This window comes from Sceloporus occidentalis, unplaced genomic scaffold (genome assembly GCF_023333645.1).
Source record: "Sceloporus occidentalis isolate IW3139 unplaced genomic scaffold, rSceOcc1.0.p SCAF_1, whole genome shotgun sequence".
Classification (NCBI taxonomy): Eukaryota; Metazoa; Chordata; class Lepidosauria; order Squamata; family Phrynosomatidae; genus Sceloporus; species Sceloporus occidentalis.
Window position 1 is genome coordinate 168,097,367 of NW_028316981.1, and position 16,757 is coordinate 168,114,123.

The window sequence follows — 16,757 nt, forward strand, 5'->3', positions numbered from 1 at the left end:
ACAAGCAACTTTACCTAATCATTAAGTGCCACAATATAAGCTATTGAGCAAGACATGGGAATTTATTTTAGTTAGGTAGAGGATACATTTATAGTTGAGCACAATGGTTTAGTTGTCATTTCTTCTGCTAGGAATCCCAAAATATCTTGTTAAGTGAAAAGGCTAAGAACCTATCATCAAGAATTCTGATCATCTCCAGGCAACTGTGGTTCCCAAGGTTTTTTACAAGTGGACACTGAGAAAGGTGAGATACTTACACTGCTCTGTGCAGCAGATATGCCTGAATTTTTATACAAGTGTCATGTCAGGCCTCCTTAATTTGGGACACACAAGTCACTGGTAGCTCCAATGGAAAAGCAATTATCAATTAAATGCAGCTGTATTACGAAAATCTGGATCAAAAGAAACCTTCAAAAGGGGCAAGAAACTGAGATACGACAACCATGCCCTGCCCTCACATGCCCTACACTCCATCTCCACACTGACCAGATTGAAGACAGGGCACACACATGTATGTGCTAGGATCAGGACTGCATATATTCAAGAATGCAGAAAAAAGCAACAGGCAAGCAACTAAGCTTTGCAGAATGTTTACTTTTTTAAAAAAGAATACACGTATAGGCCTTTTCACTGTGAAGATATGCAAGGGGTGGGAGTAATGTCGTTAAAAACAGCTATCGTAATTGCTAAATAACATTTCTTAAGTTCAGATGACAAGGCTTCAGTGCCCTGTTCTCTTGCTGTTGATTTCTAGAATCTTTAAAGTTGGGCTTTAAAATATAAATACAAAGAAAAAGGGAAAAAGAAAAAAAGAAGAGTGGGAACATCAGATCTATGATCAGATCTAATGATGTCATACATCAGACATAAAAAGTGGGCCAGGCAAAATGAAGCAAAATGCAGTTTATGTAGACTGTAGAATTTCACTGGTTTGGATGAAAAAACTAGACTGCTTCTTGTTGCTGTTGTGTGCCTTCAAGTCACTTCCAATTTATGGCAAATCTATCATGGGATTTTCTTGGCCAGAGATGTTCAGAGGTTTACCACTGCCTTCCCCTGAGAGCATGTGACTTGCCCAAGGTCACTAGTGGGTTTCATAGCCCAGCTGGGAATTGAACCCTGGTCATATTCCAACATTCAAACCACTACTACACCATGCTGACTTACCTACAAAGTTTTCATTTTGCCAGTTTTTAAAAAGATAGACTTGTAATCATCTCAATATAATCTTGACATTTCAGCATAAACATCTGACATAAATAAGTGGCCGAAACAGGATGTATACTAAACTATGATTATTAATGAGTCACACAAAGGCACAGAAGCAGTTTTGTAGACAGTAACCAAAAACAAAATCCCACATATGTATAAGTAGTTCAGCACACTAACAATTCTCCCCCAAACAGCTTAATTATTATTATTTTGTCACTGAAACAGAAATTAGAACTAATCTACATTTAAAAGCCACTCTAAAGTTCTCTAACCCACTGGAGAAATTAGATTTCAACTGGGTTACAAAATGTTTAAATATGCATCATCTCTAGACTAGAATGTAAAGCAGGAACAAGAATGAACATGACTAGCTTTCCAAACAGAATTACTTGCACAACTGTTATCAGACCTCCTCTTTCAAAACAATGCTACACATTTTTGGTAGCAATGGCTAACTGGACAGTAAACTTGTATATCATTTTAATCTAGGGTTGCCATAACTGTCAACCTCTAAACCAGGACAAATGTAAAAGATTTAGGACAAATGTAGGACAAAATTTAACCCCAAATGTAGAGCATGTTTTTAGAATGGAGGACACACGAACAACTAAAAAAAATTAATAATTTAAAAAAAGCATTAATATGAATGTTTCTTAGGCATGCTCAAAATGGAGGACATTTTGGCATTATTCCTAGACAGGTGGCATAAATGTACTTCCCTTTCTGGCCAAACACCCTCCCCCCCCCCCCCCCCCAAATTCAAAAACACACAACAGCACATTTGGGCATTTAACATGGCTTTATTTAACATGGCCTCTTGCATATTTCAGAGGCTTATTGCATAACCAAACCCTTTGGGTTTAACACTTAACATGCGTTAACATGGCTATGCATATTTAACATGTCAAGGTGGTTTAACAAGAAGTGGATTTGCCCTAGGTTTCAGGTTTCTTACCCCAACTGTACAAACTCATGCACAGTGAAGAAAAACCAAAGCCCCTTGACCAAGTACACACTTCTGAGAAGTATAGCTGGTGCAAGACACCAGAAACTGAGGGCAAATCCACTTCTTGTTAAACCACCTTGATATGTTCAATATGCATAGCCATGTGAACCCATGTTCAGTGTGAAACCCAAAGAGTTTGGTTATGCAATAAGCCTCTGAAATATGCAAGAGGCAATGTTAAAATAAAGCCATGTTCAATGCCCAAATGTGCTGTTTGGAATGGGGGGAGGGGTGTTTGGCCAGAAAGGGAAGCACATTTCTGCCATCTGTCTAGGAATAATGCCCAAATGTCCTCCATTTTGATCATGCCTAAGAAACATGCATTTATATTAACATTTTTTAAAAAATCATCAATTTTTTTCGCGTGTCCTCCATTTTAAAAAAAGTGTCCTACTTTTGAAAATGTTGTCCTACATTTGACCCGGTTTGGAGGTCCTGACTTATGGCAACCCTAAATACATACACATATATACTGGTTATCAATTTATAATTCAATACTACAAATTCTTAAGTTTAATTTTCCAATGCATCCGGAATTGTATTTACTTAATATGCTACATTTGTTAGAAGGAAAAATGAATCAAAAACAAGAGAAGCTTTTATTACACATGATAACAGCAGCTGCTCGTACTGTTTATGCTAGGAATTGAAAAAACAAACTACCCCTACAGTTGACGATTGGCTACATAAATTACCTGATATGTTAAGCTTGGATATGATAACAATGACATTAAAAGATGATACATTTAATTTAGAAGAAGAGTGGAAAGAGGTAATATTATTTTGGAAATTAAAATGGGGCGATTCAGTAGTACAATATCTAAGAAATTAAAAATACTGGAAATATGAGAAAAGAAAAATGATGTAGAAATATAAAGAGGGAAAGATATACAGGGGAAAAAAAGAAAATATGTTATTTATTTGCAGGAAGGAAAAATTAAGAATCATATGAAAACCACTTAGCTGAGAAGAGGAAGTCAACTATATATTTTATTTGTGTTTTTTAAAAAAACCAAAATAAAATAATAGATTAGATGTTATGTATGTCTAAGTATTTTGTTTGTTAATGTATGTAGATGTGTGTTTCACTATCTAAATGTCTGTCAGTTATTTTTAAATGTTTATGTGATTTAATAAAAAATATTAAGCAGAAAGAAAAAAGAAAAAAATTATTGCCAGGGGTTCTAAGACTTTTCCTGCCAGTTTTTTAAAAAATATCCTTAGATGTAGTTCATCTGACTTTGGAGAATTAAATTCATTTAGAGTAGCCTGCCAGCGCTTGTGTTTGCTGCGCCAGGGAACCACAGCGGACAAACTGTGCGGTCCCCCGGCACAGCAAAAAGAAGCCGCAAAAAGCGGCTTCTTATTGCGGCGCAGAAATGACGCTGCAAGGTGCCAATGGCACACTTGCGGCGTCATTTACGCACCGCGACGTGCAGATGCTAAGTGTCCGCTACGTCAAAATGGCGGCGCCCATGTAGAATGGGTGCCACCATTTTGTACGTGCTCGGCACGTACTAGGGTGAGGGGTGTCCAGAAAGGACGCCCCTTCCTAACCCTAGTACGTGCCGAGCACGTACTTTTGGGCAGTGTGGAACCCGCCTAAGTATTCTTATACTACTTATCTATTCTGTGCTGCATTTCCCTACTGTAACATCTGCTCTATTTTCCCCAGGTTGAGCACTGTTTTCACTAGGCCAAGGCAAAAAAGGTGTTAAGTAGTTCTGCATTTTCTCTGTTCCTTGTCAGCATTTCACCATCTCTCCACACAGCTGCCCTACCATTCCCTTGTTCTTCCGTTTGCTACGGACACAACCATAAAAATCCTTTTCATAGTTTTTAAGTTTACTGAAATCAGCTTTCTTAAAGTCTAGAATGTATGTCTGACTATGCTTGCCTCTCCCTTTCCACTCCATGAGAACACGGTCACTCCCACCTAAGGATCCTGCCATTTCCACACCATTAGCCAGATCATCACTGTTGGTTACGATAAGATCTAAAACAGCCGATCCCCTGGTTCCCTCTTCTACCTTCTGGGAAATGAAATTGTCCACAAGGCAAGTGAGGAATTTGTTGGATCTTACATTTTAGGCAGAGTTTGACTCTCAACAGATACCAGGGTAGAAATCTCATTACCAGTATATTTCTTCTTTCTGAATGTGTGATCATCTGTTCCAGGAAAGCATCATCCAAGTCCTCACTTTGGCTTGGAGGTCTGTAGTAGCCCTACCGCCACCACCACATCCCTGTTGTTTCTTTCCCCCTTAATTTTTACCCAGATGCCCCGAACTTGGCTTCCAGGATTTAAGTCATAGATCTATTCACAGGTGTACAGATATTACTCCACCTCTCTTCCTGTTTGGTCTATTTCTCGTGAAATAGGTTATACCATTCTATTACAGTGCGCGCTTGGCTTACGCGGGGATCTGTTCCGGATCCTCCAGCATAAGCCAAAATACGTGTATGCTCGAGCCCCATTCACTTGAATGGGGCTCGTGCATGTGGCGGTGGCGCAGCGGCGCACGCTTCATTCATTCGAATAGGATGTGCCGCCCCTTGCGCCCCACGCACTCCTGCACGGCTCTACATGGGTTTGAGCATATGCTCAAATCCGTGTATAGCACACCCACGCACTGTACTACATTTCAAACATGAAACTCACCTCACTAGGTTTCAGTGATGACTATTACAGTCAGACCTTCATATCGACAGATCATTTATCCACCGATTCAATCATCTACAGCTTGAAAATATTTGAAAACTATATAAATTCCAAAACACAAACCTTGATTTTGCCATTTTATATAATGGCCATCATTTTACAGTGCACCCTTCCCTTACGCATAAGTGAAATACCATGTATGGTGGAGCCCCATTTAAAGTAATGGGGCTTGTGCCTGCGGCATACCACTCATGCCATTCCCTCTTTCGGTGCACAGTTTTCAGCATAAGATGAAAGCCACGTATGGCACACCTGTGTATGATGCAGGTACACTGTGTTATGCCACTGTATTTAATGGGCCAGGAACATCCACAGATTTTGTTATCCAGAGGGTGTCCTGAAAACAAACCTCAGTGGATACCAAGGGCCCACCGTATATCATATATGCATTGCTGTGCTAAGAGTTCAAGTTCATCCTGTTTATGTCCCATGCTCTCTGCATTAGTATACAAACATCTAAGACCTTGGGCCAGTCCCCTATTTGTCTTTTGAATGTTTTTTTTCCTCCCATGTTGAGTTCTTATGATATTTGCCTTGTTTTCTGTATAACATTTGGGGTATTATCTCCAGCACTTGAACTCCTGTCCTCAAGGATACTGTCTCCCACCCTCACATAACTCAGTTTGAAGCCCTCCTGATCAAATCTTTCAGAATCTTAGCAAAAATGTTTCTGCCAACTACTGTGAGGTACAACCCATCCCTTGTCAGAAGTTTACCTCCATGAAACTGCACATCATGGTGCAGAAAGCCAAATCTTTCCCAGAAGCACCATCTGCAAAGCAAGTTATTCACCTCCACTGCAGTTTGGGTGCTGCACTGCATGGACATCATCTTTGCGTGCCCCGTATGGATGGGCACACACAATCGTTGCGCTCACACGGCAATAGTAGGGCTGGGAGTGTGTAGACACCCAGCCCTACCAACCCCTTATTTTGATGCCAGACCAGTGGAAAACACCAGTCTGTACAGGGCCTAACTCTCCCAAAAGATTCTCTGGGACTAGAGAGGTTTAATCCAATTGATGCTGTCTCTTCCACCACACCCACACAAAACAGCCCTGTTGGTCTTGCCTGTTAGCTGAGCTCTGTTCACTGAACTCCAGGAACTGGAGCTGCAGCTATAGAGAGAGATAGTGGCTGTTGGCTCCTCCCTCCGCCAAGTCTCCATCTTTCCTTTAAAGCAGGAACGAGTAATGGGTGACCCTAGTAATGTGTTGTGTGCATCTGTATTCAAGTAGTCTATCAACTTATGGTGACTCAATGAATTTCATAGGTTTGGCAACAAATACTCAGAGCTGTTTTTGTATGTTACCAGAATGCAATTCTCATTATCTCCCACTATTTTCTGTGCTGGCTAAGCTAATATGAGCTGTCAGACTGTAGCATCTAAAGGGCACGTATTTCCTGTCACCATTCTGATGGCATAAAGCAGGGCTAGGAATAGTGTGGTCCCCCAAACTGTGCACTACACCTCCCAGAAGCACTAGTCAGGTTAGCCAATGATAAAGAATACTGTGAAGCACAGTGCAAAAATGTCTGGAGGACTGCAGAATTATCACCCCTGTCATTTCTATGTTTATAAAAACAAAGAGTGCAGAGCCTCAAAATTCATAACTGACCACACAACTACACTTGCAAATAGGTGGAACAAATTTCCATAAATAAAGCCCATGTAATTCCTATCATACATAACAGTGACCAGGTTACACTACACTGAGGCCAATATTCACATCTCCATTCATGATAATAATATAACTGCCAACTATAAATTAGCAATAGTAATTTCCTTGATCTCTGTATGTTTTTGAAACCAGATGTCATGAAAGCAGCCATGGCTAAAAGCCCAAGATTACACATTATTTTGCTCACAGAAGAAAAGAACACAGGGAAAATATCCCAATTAGAAAACCCTTGCACTATAACAAAATGCCACCAATACTGGGCTCCATGTCTATCAAGGTTTGAATGCATAAAGAGAAGTTTCAAACACACGAGCCAAACTTTTGTCATTTGGGCCTCTCAGTGTAATTTTGTTATTGTAAAAGCTGCTGTCCTCCATGCCCGCCCACCATCAGGACTGCAAGCATAGAATCTGCGGATGGGAAACCATTTCTATCTCAAGCTGCAGCCTTGATCACGCACTAAAGTGCCGGTCTGTAACCGGCCTATATTAAGAATTCCAAAATAATATATGTGTTGGTTCTCTGTCATCAGCATTGATCGTCAACCTTTGACTGTCCAGATGTTTTGGGCTTCAACTCTCAGAAACTCCCAACAATGTAACCAATTGTCAGAGACTCTGGAAGTTGAAAACCAAAATATCTGGAGGCCAAACACCAAGAACTACAGATTTAAAATACATCCCATGCAATCCATATGTTCTCCAAATACCAGCAAACGCTTAAAATAGGAAGAGAAAGAAACAACATCTTATTTTAATTCTTCTGAATTCAGATTCTAATTCTGCACTATGTCATGAAAGAATATGCAGTGTACTAAAGCTCTGACCCTTAACACATTTATTTGGGAGTTGCTCTGAAGCCAATAGTATATATGATTCAGATTCAGTCATATTTGTTCTCTTTCCCCACCACTTGTTGTTGTTTTTTTTTTTGGGGGGGGGGTTGCTCATATGGGCAATTCATAATTCCCAAGTCACAAGGGGTTTAACTTGTACATTCTTTGCTCTTTAATGCACAGATAACATTGAGCAATACATGAGTTAATGGTGCATAAAGCATTCTCAGTGAACTCTGGAAACAATGACCTCAGAAGGAAATAGCATAGTTACTTGATCCCTAAATAAGGAGCCATATTACACTATTACAAGCATATGACCATGACAACTAATAGAACTAAGACAACTAAGAGAAATTTCAGACTAAGTAGACTATGCTTAGGAAGCTTCTTTAAAAATAAAAAAAATCCTTGCATGATTAATACAACAACTTAGTGAAGTAATTACTTGTGCGATCCAACTCTCTAAAAACCATGATTTAAACCATATCTCTACATCTTAATTGGACCTTAGTCATATATTTGTTGTTGCTGTGTGCCTTCAAGTCTTTTCTGACCTATGGTGACCCTATGCTTCGGTTTTCTTGGCAAGATTTGTTCAAGGGAGTTTTGCCATTGCCTTCTCCTGAGGCTGAGAATATATGACTTGCCCAAGGCCACACAGTAGGTTTCAGGGCCAAGCTGGGAATTGAACCCTGGTGGCCAGAGTTCAACACTCAAATGGCTACACCACACATATACCTAAAACCACAGTCCTATGAAGGTGCTTGTGTTCTAATAAGCAGGACTAAAATTGGAGACAGGGACACACATTTTAGCCCGATTCCCAAACATTACAATGCATCTGGAAGCAGGCTTTAAGCTTGAACATCTGTAACAGGGTTTTCTTGTTCTATTTATTTGAACGTAGTTAATATTCCCATGACCAGATGTGACCCCAAGGGAACAGTATTTTAAAAAACATATACAAGTAGGTTTGCCATTTTCCCGTTTTTCCTGGGAACATCCTGGATTGGAGGGTCCAAAAAATGTCCCGGCCCAGCTAGGCATTTGACCCTCCAATCTCGGATTTCTGCTTTGTTCCAGGCCACATTTTGTCAATTTCTAGTTGACTGGAAAAAATGTGGCCGGAAAAGGGCAGGAAGTCGTCTCCTCTTCCTCTTCCTAGATGGACTTGGTCCTCTTTGGCGCCCTCCATTCGCTTCTCCTGGGGCTAAGGTACCACTGCACCTTGACCAAGACACAAGAAGATAAAGCAAGGCTTCCCTGGGGCTGCAGGAGGCACTGCTGTGTGTGGGGCCTCGGCCGAAGGAGATCCAGCAAAACCTCCCTGGGGCTGGAGCTGAGGTGTGGGTCCTGAAGGGGAAGCTGGAGCTGCAGGTGGTGGAGCTGCCCGCTGCTGAGAGCCTCCAACTGTGTCTTCAAGGAGGATATGTCCGTGGTCTGCCAGGAGACAGCCTCCTCCATGTGCCCGGGGGGGGGGGGGGCTCTCTCCTTCCTTCCTCTCCCCACAGAGAAAGGGAGGGGCGGCCTCAGCTGCAGAGGAGGACAAACCAACACTAAAATGGAGGACTTTCCCCCAAAGGTAGAGGGAGGTTTACCCAAGAGAAGATATAAAACACTCCTAGAAATGGATGCTTCTTGGCCATGCTGAAAATGGAGGATGTTCTGAGAAGCATGAATTTATATTAATGTTTCTGGCTTTTAGTTGATTGTGTCTTCCATTTTTTCTTGAACATCCTAAATTTTATCCAGGTTTTGTGGAAGAGAATTATGGCAACCCTGTATACAGGCCTTCATGCTCAATGCACAGAGGCCTAAAATGCACCCAAGTTCACAGCAAAATTCGGAGGTGAAGCTTACATGTGCACCAACATCTTCAGACCTAGTTTTAACCTGAGAGGGCAAGCATCTGCACAGGACTCATGTAAAAGCTGCTTCTCTGAGACAATACTCCACAGAGCTATCAGGTGTGTGCAAATGGTGAAACCTTATTGGTCTTTCCTGCTCAGTCATCACCATAATAGGAGGAATACAATGACTGAAAGAAAAGATCAGATTCAGTGCTACCTATAATTATGACACTAGGGCACTAGATCCCATATGATACTGGGAGCTAAGCAGGGTCAGCCCTGGTTAGGATTTAATGGGAGACCATCAATGAATACCAAGTGCTGTAGGCTGTATTTCAGAGGCAGGAACTGGCAAAACCACCTTCGAATATTCCTTGCCTAAGAAAACCTTACAAAATTAATGGGGTTACTACAGGTCAAGATGTGACTTGAAGGTGTGTGTGCGCACACACACACACTTAACAGATGCACAGCAGGTATATAGGTAGGTCTGCACTTTAAGAGGTGGTTTCCAAGAGTGTGGGGTGGGCAAAAGTGAGTGACGTAGGAGGTCACAGCAAAAAAAAATTGAAATTATTGTAATTCCAACATCCTAAAACAGTGATAAAATAGAATAAATTATATTTAAATGGTAAAACAAAATTATATACAACAGCTGATGGGAGGGAACAGTAATGGCCCTTCCATAAATCTATATTTCAAAACCATTGTGAAGGAAGAGTGAATAATGATGTGTCAGTTAGTCACTTCAAATGACCCAACTCTTGTTTCATCTACTGTAAAGCACATTCATCTACAGGCAGCCACCAGAGGGATGAATGGCTTCCTAGAACATTACTTCTTAGTAAAAGAATAAAACAGGTGTAAAAGGTGCTTATTCTGTACTACAAATGTATAAAATGGATATATGCCAAACTATAGATGGCCACACTAATATTTATTCTACTTTTAAATTATGAAAACGGTTTCTCTTAAATTTTACAGTTTTGCATGCCTTCCAAATTTTGATAGTGCAGCTTCAGTATGGTAAGAATTAGAAAAAAAAAAACATTCAGCCTTTTAAAGCTTCATTTCCATTCTTTAGCTTGCTCACCTTAGATTGTAAGCCTGAGGGCAGGGAACCAATTACCAATTTGTAAGCCACTCTGAGAGCATTTTTGAAGAGACTGATATATAATCATTCAATCAATCCACTTTCTGAGACACCTCCTCAATAATAAGGGAGAGAAAATTGCTCTTTAAAAAGTACAATATGAACTTGAACCAACAATATGCAGTAGTAAAAATTCCTACTTACCAGTGGCATTTGCTATAGCTAGGGGAAGCCCTTGCAGCTGATGAACCTGGATTCCAGATCCCAGAGCCCCAAGATTAATGGTCTGAAGGCCTGGTACAGAAGATAGCTGAGCAGCATTTACAGTGACAGTGCCACTGGGGAGAGAGGCAGAAGCTATTGGTGTGAGTGTTGTATTGGTGCTCCCAGTCTGACCCAGGGATGCTACGGGTGCCAAGGCGATTGTCTGAGCTTGCGGATTCTGAACCTGAAGATTTTGCAGTTGAATAGTTTGCCAGCTGACCTGCCCATTTGGCCCCACAGTGGGTGTTCGAATAAAGATTGGACCAGTATTCGGGAGAGCTTGGATCTGAAGGTTCTGCAAAGCATCTTGAGTAGTAAATGTCTGACCAGCTTGCCCACCTTGAACAAGTTGAGGCTGAACCAAAATCTGCTGCTGTTGCTGCTGGCTTTGATCACCGTCTTTCTGTTGGTTTTGCTGGACTGCAACTGCGGCCATCTGCAGAGCATCAGTGTTTTGAGCACTGTTTGTCCTCTGAGGTGTCTGCACCTGAACATTTGTTCCCAGAGTGCCACTGGTGGAAAAATTCATGATTCCCAAGTTACTTGTTGTGGTAGTAGCATTGTAGCTGTTGGCATTGGTAAAAAAACTGACAGAGTTAGCTTGGGATGCAGCCACACTGGAGGAACTGACTGAGGCACCAGATGTTGCTGGTTGAGAACTGCCCTCTTGAGAGCCAGAGGTACTTAGAGTCACTGATTGAGAAGTGGGTGCCAAACTTGCTGCAATGCTGTTAACAGGCAACAAGGTGATATTGCCATTCAAAGCCAGTGGGACATTAGTGAGATACTGAGTCTGCCCTGAGAGGGTGTTCACTCCCTGAATGGGGACAGCTTGCTGCAAAAGATTTGGCATAGTTGCCAAGATATTGCCTGTCCCAGACCTGTTTGCAATAAGCTGCTGGTTTGTCCCAGGAATGATCTGCAGTTGGCCAGAGGCATCCTGCTGGACGCTAACCTGGGTGGGAGTGGTAGCAAACTGTAACTGTTGTCCGTCACCCAGAAACTGGGGGATCACCTGATATTGAATGTTGGGTATCATGCCTGACAAGCCTGTCAGAACTTGCTGGTTCTGCATGTTGGAGCTGGTAGTAACCACATACTGCCCAGTGCTAGCAGATCGGTTTTTGGATGATGCATCATTCTCCTCATTGCTAGTGCTCTCCTGGTCTTTGGGAGAGTTGGAAGTCCCAGAGGGAGTGGAAATTATTTGCCAGTCATTTCCATTCTGAGACATCTGACTAGTAAGGTCCAGTTCACTTGAGCCTCCCTGTTGTCCCTGTGAACCATCAGTGTTCTCACTGGGAGATTCAATCCTGCTGCATGTTGCTGCCAGCAGAGCCAGAGGGGAAGGCTGGGACTCCTATCAGGAAACACAGATGGAGAGAGGAGGAGTCAGGCATCCATTTGAAGGGAAGAGGGTTTGTATAAAACAAGAAAAACAGGGAGGAGCGTAGACATAAAAAGCCTATCCGGAGCAGACGCCTTCCCACTACCAGAAGCAGAGACTGCATGCACTGGACTCATGAGGTCAACACAATAAACAGAGAAGACAAAAGCCACAGATAATATTTCTAACTTAACAGGAGCTTTCCCAATAAAATGGCTTTCAAAACTGTTTTTAAAACTAGTTTGAGTCTATAATGCACAAACAAAACGCAACTCAAAGCCAATTATTCCTAAAAGAATGATCACATTCTAATGATCAGAGCTAAGATTTACAGGAACAAACTTTAACTATCTTGGTTTGAGACTGCCCTTACTTGAACACAAGATCCACAAACACTATTGCACACTTGCAATGTGGACTCCAAACATAAATGCTAGAATTTCAAAGCATGTTCATAAGCAATGTGAAGGGACTAGACCAGTGATTATTAACCTGTGGTCCCATGGGGTATCATGATGTCCTCACAGGGGGCTGTGAAGGTTCAGCCCTCAAATGTAAGGCTGAAAAGCCTTGGAGTGGAGGGAGATGGAAGAGGAAGAAGAGAAGGAAGGAAGGTGGGGGGAGAGGAGAGATGGCAGTGTCTTCCACTTCATACACCTTTGTGCAACCGAAGTACAACTGTATAGAGGACCAGCCAGGAAGACAGAGGTCCAGGCCACTTGCCTTAGGCCTGTTACAGACAGCCAAAATAAAGCTGCTTCGAGTCACAGTGGAGGTATGGTGTTTCAATGATGCATGCGTCCTAAGAGTCCAGAAGCCACACCAAAGCCACGCTCCAGTCTGGAGCGTGGCTTTGGTGTGACTTCTGGACTCTTAGGACGCATACATCATTGAAACACCATACCTCCACTGTGACTCGAAGCAGCTTTATTTTGGCTGTCTGTAACAGGCCATAGACTCTTCTGTCCCATGGGCTGCCCAGGCTGGCACTTCCCTTCCCCACCAACTCCCCTCCTCTCACCTTCCCAAGACCTGTGTGGCTCAACCCCACACTGAAAAGTAGAAAGTGAAAGAGAGGAGAAAGAGGAAAAAGAGTGCTTCATCCCTCCCACCAGCCGAAGCAACAACTGCACAGCCCTGTCTCCCTGCCCAGGCCTGGGAAAGCATTTTGCTTTCTAGTTCCTCCTGAAGACACCTCCATGGAAAAGATGTCTTGGCCAAACAAGTCTCCACAGCCCCAGTAAGACATCCCTCCTTGCTCACTCAATTCTTCCCTTTTCTCCTGCCTGCCTCCTTTCCCTGGTTGCCCTTCAGAAAGTGTGACCAAACATGCGGCCATGCCTCGTAAAAGTCTCCTGGAGCCATATCCTGTGGCAAGACTAAGACTCCTGGGAGCTGCTCTTGCTATCTTGCTCTCATTGTGCGAGTGTGTGTGTATCTTTGTCTCTATGTGTGTGCTCCCCATGGCCACTGCTCTTCCAACAGAGAAAAAAAACAAAAACCTGTGTTATAAAGAATAAAGGGCTTTCGAGATCCAAGTGTGCACAGAATCAGAGGCAAAGGAGGAGACAGTTTGGCTGGCATAACTAGCAGTGGCAGAAGCAGCAGCTCTAGAGCAGAGGGAAATATGCTCTGGGTATTTGTGATTGAGGAAGTGTATTACATATATGTGGCTCTACCTTCAGGAACCTCTTCCCTCCCTCCCTGCATGAAAAAAGTGCATAGGGTAAAGGAATGAGAAGCAAGCTTGATCCCCTTGCATCTCATGTGCATGTCCAGCAAGCAGTCACAATTCTTCACACCATTTGACACTACTACTGATATATACACACACAGAGTGGTGGAGATATATCAGAAAGGTGTTTGGTGGACAAAAACCATGGTGTGTGTGTGAGAGAGAGGACAAGATATAGTCAACTCAGCTTGGTGAATTTTTTTTGGGGGGGGGAGGGTTGATGTCCTTCACCACACATCCCACAAATAAATAAATAAATATTTAGCAACTTTACATAAATATTTAATGCACTTTAGGGTTTTAAATCTTCAATTAAGCTTTGGTGGTCCATGGCAAGAAAAGATATTTAAAGAGAAATGGTTAAGAACCACTGGACTAGACCATCACTGCCACACAGAAAGAAGCAAAAAATGATAATCAACAATCAGGCCCATCAAGACCCAAAAATAATTCCCTACTGCATCCAAGATGATGTTGGAATAGACAGCATTCATTATTTTAGAAACACCTCTCCACCATCACTTACCTGGCCCTCGCAGTTTCCTCCATCATTACTGCTGCCTTCGTCTAACTTCTCAGTCTTAACGATAACCATTTCTTCTGAAATATCATGGTCTGCATAAGATGGACAGGGGAGGGTTGCAAAGACAAAGAATAAAATGCCAATGATCAAAGAAGTTGTACAGAGCATGTAATCCCTCCAAAGGAAGGACAGAAATAGTTTAAAAATACAGATTTTTTTTTAAAAATGGCTGTATTCACCGTTATTGGCAGACAGAATATCTTTGTTGCTGCATGTCTTCAAGTCATTTTGGACTTATGGTGGCCCTAAATTGAACCTTACTTTACTGCAAACTATACAAAGTATTACGGTTATCCAGCTCTAGTGCTGAAACCAGAACATTGCAAAGTAACTACAGGCCAGAACAGACCAGCATAAAAAGCCAGCTTCCAACCAGCTTGAGAGCATGGCATACACAGGACGCATGCTCCCAAGATGCCCAGAATCCAATTTCATGCTGCTCGGCTGCCCACGTGTGGGCCAGCTTCCAGCAATTCTGGCAACACGGTGTTTTGATGCCACACACCACCAGAGTGCCTTAAAGTCAGCTTCTGGTTGCAGCGGGGCCGAAAAGCCGGTTTTTTACCAGCGCAAAAAGGAGCAGCTGCCACTTCTTCTTCGGCCGGCAAAAAGGCAGATTGGAGCTGCAAAGTGTGTTTGCTGTCTATTTTGCCCTACCTCAGATGAGGAAATTAAGTTAAAAAAGTTTTTTCCCAGCCTGGCACCCTCCAAATGTGTGGGACTACTATACTCTTATCCTCCACAGCCAAGAGAGGAACCAGCACCTCCAGATGTGTTTGGAGGCTGATCTATAACCGCAATGAATTATTCATGTTAAGAACCTCATGGTGGGGCAGGGAGAAGGGAGCAAGAGAAAAGCTAGTATAGTATAGTGTGTTAGACTCTTTGGTAGTGAGAAGCATTAACATTCAAATTTCTTTTCCACCATGTAGCTGAGTGGCACCAAAGAAGCTGCAGTGTCTCATCCTATCGTTACTCATACAGTAAGGAATAACATACAATTTCTAACTCTCTGAAGGAAGACTGCAATATAAGTGCAATATATGAAGTCTGATCTTCATCAGCTGGCATGCTAAATAAGGCTGTTATGTGTCAGGTAATATCAATGGGAAATTAGGTCCAGGGTGGGGGAAGTGGCAGGAAGTGTTGCTGTAGTTTGGGGAATATGTGAAAACAAGATGATCGCTTCTTAATAAATCAACTGGGCTCAGCTGAGACATGGTGATCACAATCAAGCAATGTGCTAGGAGGAGTTATGGTCCTTTGTCACAGTTCCCTTTACACCAATTCTTCTCAGCCTCTCTGATGTAGGGGACTCGCAACTTTCACCTTCTAATGTGGCATGGACAAGCTTCGTATCTGTGCAACTCACTACAGCTGCTTTCTTTCTTTCCTCAAAACTCTGTTGGACAGGCGGCCAAGGGCTTGTGGACCAGCACCATTGCACAAACCATAACTTTTGAGTAATTTTATTTAGTAATTACTACATTTAAATATAAATAGAGTAGCACCGTTCTAAAGTTCACACTGGCCATCTATTCCCAGAGGCAGACAAGCTTTTACATTTCAGAGGGAGAATTGGGAAAATGTAGAATTGGAAAATACACATTCAGCAGAGCAGATGCTGCAAACAACTCAGCGCAAAATTCATGAAGAAAGCAATCCCCTACCAAACTTGTGCTTTGTGACAATTTAAGAAATTGATTTTTGTTAAGTTTTTCAAAACCTTGGCCAATCTACATAATCTGGATGTGTTCACAAAATTAGTTTCTAGTGGAGTATCCTTTATATTCACCTTTCCACCCACAGAAATGACCAAAGGAGATATCATGCTCATTGTTGTTTTATTAAAACACACAGGGTTTTGTGTGTGTTTCATTTAATGGCAGTGGAACACCACACAAATACCTGGAAAGCCCCACACAAAGTGCCCTCAGCATAACACAACTCCAAAAATGGGTGGTGGGGGGGAATAACTGCATGGGCCAGTCCCAAGTGGCCAAGGAACATGCAAATGTCTGACTCACAGCTGGCCCAACAAAGAGCGCAACACCAGTAAAAGCCAAACAAAACCTACTAAAATTGTAATTTTTTCCCCAGTTTAACATCTTCTCAATTACAGTCCCAAGTATTTCTTATATTACTATGTTTTGAGTATTTTGAAACGGCCCTCGGGCTATTCAATAAACTTGTTTACGACAGCCCCAAGTAAGTTAGTTAGTTTGATGCAACTTTTCCAGGAGAAACAGCTGTGTTGTGTCCCTACAAGTTGAGAAAATACACAGGAGGCCAAAGAGCAAAAAGGAGGCATGGGAGAACTTCAGCCAGTGTTATGTTGCCTGTTTTGCATTTTGTTTCTGAAAGAACCAGAAGTAGTGAAAGGTGG

The 16,757-nt window shown here is 42.2% G+C and overlaps 1 protein-coding gene across 2 annotated transcripts in view; it reads right to left on the reverse strand.

Moving 5' to 3' along the window:
* The window catches only part of SP1 (Sp1 transcription factor), a 47,370-nt gene that overhangs the window by 27,379 nt on the left and 3,234 nt on the right, over positions 1–16,757 (reverse strand). Inside the window, exons 1-3 of one of the 2 annotated variants that reach the window (XM_089481564.1) lie at positions 14,551–14,637; positions 14,315–14,403; positions 10,607–12,026 (exon numbers count right to left, since the gene is read on the reverse strand). In XM_089481564.1, coding sequence (XP_089337690.1) covers positions 10,607–12,026; positions 14,315–14,383 — 1,489 coding nt within the window. In that variant the 5' untranslated portion in view covers positions 14,384–14,403; positions 14,551–14,637. Of the gene's footprint in view, positions 1–10,606; positions 12,027–14,314; positions 14,404–14,550; positions 14,638–16,757 lie in introns of those variants that run through there. The other variant, XM_089481555.1, reaches the window with a different exon arrangement.